Raw genomic sequence first — 5,971 nt, forward strand, 5'->3', positions numbered from 1 at the left:
TAAATAAATAAAATAAAATAAAAAAAAAATAAAAAGTCAAAAAAGAACAGATGTTGGCAAGGTTGTGGAGAAAAGCTAGCACTTACACATTATTGGTGGTGGTGTAAATTAGTTCAACCATTGTGGAAAGCAGTGTGGTGATTCCTCAAAGAGTTAACAACAGAACTACCATTCAAGCAAGCAATCCCATCACTGGGATTGGTGTATACACTATTGTATACACAGAAGTATATAGATCATTCTTCCATAAAGACATATGTACATGAAAGTGCATTGCAACACTATGCACAATAGCAAAGACATGGAATGAACCCAAATACCCATCAATGACAAATTGGATACAGAAAATGTGATACATATACACAATGGAATACTATGAAGCCCTGAAAAAGAATGAGATTATGTCTTTCACAGGAACATCAATGGAGCTGGAAGTCATTATTCTTAGCAAACTAATGCAGGTACAGAAAACTAAATACTGCATGTTCTCACTTATTAGTGTGAACTAAATGATGAGACTCATGGACAGCAAGAGGGAAATAACACACACTGGGGCCTACTTGAGGGTGGAGAGTGAAAGTTGGAATAGAGCAGAAAAAATAGCTACTGGGTACTACGCTTAGTACCCAGGTGAAGAAATCATATGTACCACAAACACCATGACATGATTTTATCTGTATATGTACCCCTGAACCTATAATAAAAGTAAAAAATACCAAAGAAAAAACTAATTTCACCTTTCTTCCAGAATCTGCAGGAGAAACAGTATCTCTGAAACTTTGATTTACATGGACTCCAAGAGAAGGGAGAGGGTGCAGCTAGACCCCATTTGGGTAGCAGACAGATGAGAGTGGCCCTCACCTGGCAGAGCCAAGGGGCCTGGTGTGAGACAGGTTTATGCAAGAACTTTCTCTGCTTCTCTCCCCAGATCCTCCTGAGGATCAAGGTCGAAAGGATGTGACCTTTAAAGGCCCTCCCAGAACCTTTAAAGGCAAAGAGAAGAATTACATTCTAGGTCTAAGGTCTTTTCCCACAACCCCCAACTTTCTTTTTTTAGCCATTGTACAAATTGAGAAAATGTACACCTTCTGGGTAGATTCTGCATAGTGGAGACAAGTCTTGAGAGGCACAAAGACTGGGCTTTATAATCACTACCCCTCACTCCATCATCTTTATCTATGAATTTCCCTGGTAACCCAATCCACAGCCTGGTACCTCCCACACTGTCATTTCTGCTGCATTGCAGATAGAGACGTCCAAACAGCTATGATTGTGACTTAGTTTCCTCCTGACACCCGTGCCTTTCTCATGCTGCAAGGAAAGCTTGCTGGGAGGAGCATGGAATCTGGAATGAAGCCAGAGGGCAGAGCTGAAAGTAATCATTTAAATGCTGCAACTCAGAGATTCACACAGGAGACTGAACATAATTCCGAAGGGTCAACCAGAAGGAGAGAACAATGTCATCACTACCAGTGAGTTAAAAAGGCACAGCCTTCAATAACCTCAAGTCACCTAAACCAAGAAAGAAACGGGATGTTTTATGAGAGGAAAATATGAGCATTCCTACTGTGAATGCTTTACTGAGAGTCGTGGGTGTGTGAGGCTATTGTAGGGTGTGGACCTTGAGCCAGTGTAACCCTCTGTGAACATGTGGTTTGGTCCGATGATAGTGGACCCTGCTGAGATGATGTGACTTTATGTGGGAGGTGGACAGACCACCAGGACAGGCAGGTGTGTGATTGAGTGTAAGTGGGAGAGTGTGCTTTGTCCTCCTGTCTGTGATGTGAATGTATGTGTGAGCACAGCCAGACCAGTGCATGAGCATCTTTATGTGTACAGTGAGCAGGTGTGTGTGACTCAGTGAGTGGCGTGGCTCTGTGTCTGTGGGTGTGTGTGCTGGAATGTGACTGGGTGTTTATCTGGGAACGTGCATGTGGTCTTCTGCGCATGTGAAGGTTTCCCCCCACACACAGCAGCACCTCTGATGAAGCAGCTGTGTGTTTTTTCATGTGTGTCAATGAGGATCCAAAGTGGCTTATCTGGTGGGGATCTTGGGGATTGTGAGTTACCGAGGATTTGTTTCAGATCACTTTTGAGAGTGGAATGTGTGATCAGTAGATGTCTCTTCCCAGTAAGTGTAAGGAAGAGAAATGCAGACTATGGGGGCGATGGTTCCTCAGCTGGGGACTGCACAGAGTGACCACTGGCTTTTGCCTCGCAGGCTCAGCTTCCTTGTCCTCATCCCAGCACGTTCTTCCCATTGTGGAACAGGAGGGTGTGCAGATACTGATTTGCTAGAGAAAGACATTACAGACTGTAGTTTCAGAGACTGAATCATATAAAATATCCACTGCAAGCTCTGTCTGAACTGAGACTAAACTCAGACAGAGCTTACAAAGTGGATATTAATCAACCCAGCAGCTGGGTTCACTGGCTTATGGCCATAATCCCACCAATTTGGGAGGCAAAGATGGGAGGATAACTTGAGGCCAGAAGTTTGAGACCAGTGTGGGAATCACAGTGAGACCCTTTCTTTGAAAAACTTTAAATATCAGACTGTCAGAGTGGCAGGCACCTTCCGCCCCAGCTACACAAGAGGGGACAGATGTGTGAGGATCACTGCAGCCCAGGAGTTCGACGTTTCAGTGAGCTATTATCACACCACTGCATGTCAGCCTGGGCAACACAGCAAGACCCTATCTCAAAAACACAGAAAAATCATCAACCACTTGTAGTCATCGTAAAAATTAATCATTCCCTCTAGCTATGTCCCTGACCCACAGGCTTCATTTGTGCAAGTACTGGGGCTGGGCTCTCAGTAATGTGTGCCCCTTCTGGGAAGGACGTCCATTGCCCTTGGTGATTGTGATGCATGTGCCTCCCACATACAGGGGTTTCCTATTTTTTTTTTTAATAGAATTTCCCTCTCCCTTTCAACAAGTGTTATTTCTCACTGGAGTGAATTTTTAAAATTCTTATATTCTCAAGTCTTGTTTTTATTTTCAGAGTTGGAATTAAAGAGAGGTCAGTGTTACAGGAGGACTCCCCTGTTCTGTTAGGTCACCTCTACCAGACCCTAAACATGACAGCAATTAGGGTAAAAGTTTTACACATATTATAACTTCTCTGTTATTGAGAACACCTTAGAAAGTAGGAATTATAATAATATAATTATATTTAACAATATAATTATAACCTTATAATCCTCCTTGTCCTGGGGAAACTGAGGCAGGGAGAGTTCAAGTAATAGATCTAAGACTACACTGCTAGTATAAGGCAAAATGAGGACTGGAATTCAGGCATCCTGGCTCTGAACAATTGCTCGTACCTATGGGTCTGCCATATCTTCAGGAATATGGAGCCCTGACTGTGGTAGGGTGAAAGGGGAGAGGCCTCTGAGTCTGCCCTGTGATCTCGAACCTCCTGCACCATGGGAATCTGTTACAGGAGGGGAGGCTGCACCTGACCCTTTAGCTCTCACTCACTCTCCATACCCTGGCAGGTACCATACACAGTGCCTGTGTCCTTCTCTATTGGTTCCTGCGTGATAATCAGAGGGAAACCGAACCTCTCTTTTGTGTGAGTAATTCATTGTCCAACGGAGGGATGGAGAATAAGGGAGAATACTTGCTAAGGGTTTGACGTTATGTGGGAGTGATATGGAAATGACTAGTTGGCAGGATGGAGGCCCCATGCAGGTGCAGGTCCTGGAGTCCTTCCAGCACCAGGCATGAGACCTGCAGCAACTGCATGTGGGTCAGCCATGGGGACTAGGGGAGGAGGACACTCAGTGGGTTGGAGCTGTGGCTCTTAATCAAAGGGCATAGAATTTTCAAGGAATAAACAATTCATAGGCCTAGTTCAGTGACTGGGATTCAGTTTTCATTTGGGGATGAGGAGCACAGCATCTCCCTGACTGGGGCCATGAGGAGCTGAAGCATCCCCACAGGGACCAGGCCTGCAGTACAATCAGGGAGACTTGCCCTGGGTAAATGGGGAAGGGATTTGTGTATGTGTTGAGTATATGTCTGCACAATGGAGGGACCTGCCCAACATGCCGTGTTCTTTGCCCTCAGATATGCCCCACAGCTGGAGGTGAATTTCTACACTGAGATGGATGAGGACTCAGATATTGCCTTCCAATTCCGAGTGCACTTTGGCTATCGTGCTGTCATTAACAGTCGTGAGTTTGGGATATGGATGTGTGAGGAGAAATGCTACAATGTGCCCTTTGAAGATGGCAAATCATTTGAGCTGCGCATCTACGTGCGTCGCAATAAATACAAGGTGAGCACCCCAGGAGCTTCCAGCCTTTGGCCTCTGTGGGCTCCCAGGCAGCTTTCATTGACCTGGAGCCACCAGTCCCTATGCTTGCACTGCCGTCCTCAGCTTTGTCCCAAATTTGACCAAGGTCAAGGTCGGCTCACCTGCCATTTCTCCCAAAGTGGAGAATCTTCTCTGTCTTTTCCCATAGTGATAATTTCTACTTATGCCATTATTTCAATTTTCATTTAGCTGAATGTATACAATATACTTAAGAAAAAAGTGGTTTTAATCATTCAAAAATTATGACTCCATCTCACTTTTAAGCCCCAGTTCTACCAATAAGGACAATATTACCAGAGCTCTGCTCTCCTTCAGAAAGAATATTTTATTTTATTTTATTTTGAGATGTCTCATTTTGTCATTTAGTTTGGAATGCACAGGTGTGATCATAGCTCACTGGAACCTCCACCCCATGGATTCAAGTGATTCTATTGCCTTAGCCTCCCAAGTAGCTGGAATTACAGGTGCGTGCCACCACAACTGGCTAACTTTTGTATTTTTAGTACAGATGGGGTTTCACCATGTTGTCCAGGCTGGTCTTGAACTCCCAACCTCATGTGATTTGCCCACCTTGTGCTCCCAAAATACTAGGATTACAGGGGAAAGCTACCATGCCCAGCCCTTCAGAGGAAATCGTCTCCTATGAAAGCATAGATATGTCTATTATTTCATTGGTTTTTAAGCAAATCCTGGTATAAGTTGCTCTACACATTATGCTTTAAGAACTAAGCTGAATTTTTGTCAAAGAATATATCTTGAAGATATTATCAATCTATGATGCTGCTTCAGTTTTTAAGGATTGCATAATATTGCATTAAAAAAGTTTACCCAAAATTACTCAACTTGATTCTTTTTTGGGCATTAAAGTTGTTTCCAGTATTTTGCTTTCACGAATGATACTTTCTAAAGCTTTCTAATCAATCCTTTTGTCATTACCAACCTCCTTATACTTATATTGGAAGATAATTACAAAAAAAATGAAAAAACTTGTTCAAGAATGTGTGCATTTTAGATTTGTTAAATTAATACTGAAAAGGAGACTTTCTCTACAACCTCAATATAAAAAATATATCCATACTTTCTGGCTTTCTCTAATGAGTAGGCCAAAACATTCACATTTTAATCAGATTCAAGTGAGGGATGTTTCCCTATGCTTAGAAGTTGTTGAGGATAATATCCTATCACATTAAACGTTAAGAGAAGCAGATGAGGCTGGGCCTGGTGGCTCATGCCTGTAATCACAGTAATTTGGGAGGTTGAGGTGGGCGGATCACCTGAGGTCCGGAGTTTGAGACCAGCCTGACAAACACGGAGAGACTCCGTCTCTACTAAAAATACAAAATTAGCCAGTTGTGGTGGCGCATAACTGCAATCCCAGCTGCTTGGGAGGCTGAGGCAGGAGAATCGCTTGAACCTGGGAGGCAGAGGTTGTGGTGAGCCGAGATCACACCATTGCACTCCAGCCTGGGCTACAAGAATGAATCTCTCTCTCTCTCTGAAGAAAGAAAGGAAAGAAAGAAAGAAAGAAAGAAAGAAAGAAAAAAAAAAAGAAAGAAAGAAAGAAAGAAAGGAGGCAGGGAGGGAGGGAGGGAGGGAGGGAAGGAAGGAAGGAAGGAAGGAAGGAAGGAAGGAAGGAAGGAAGGAA

At 43.5% G+C, this 5,971-nt stretch overlaps 1 protein-coding gene across 1 annotated transcript in view; it reads left to right on the forward strand.

The window, feature by feature from the left end:
- The first annotated feature begins 1,457 nt into the window (after positions 1-1,457).
- LOC108538997 (placental protein 13-like) overlaps positions 1,458-5,971 on the forward strand; it is a 5,627-nt gene continuing 1,113 nt past the window's right edge. The window contains exons 1-3 of the mRNA XM_017887357.1: positions 1,458-1,472; positions 3,503-3,579; positions 4,077-4,287. Coding sequence (XP_017742846.1) covers positions 1,458-1,472; positions 3,503-3,579; positions 4,077-4,287 — 303 coding nt within the window. The remainder of the gene's footprint in view (positions 1,473-3,502; positions 3,580-4,076; positions 4,288-5,971) is intronic.

The sequence above is a fragment of the Rhinopithecus bieti genome, unplaced genomic scaffold (genome assembly GCF_001698545.2).
Source record: "Rhinopithecus bieti isolate Rb0 unplaced genomic scaffold, ASM169854v2 scaffold_15776, whole genome shotgun sequence".
In the NCBI taxonomy this organism is placed as follows: domain Eukaryota; kingdom Metazoa; phylum Chordata; class Mammalia; order Primates; family Cercopithecidae; genus Rhinopithecus; species Rhinopithecus bieti.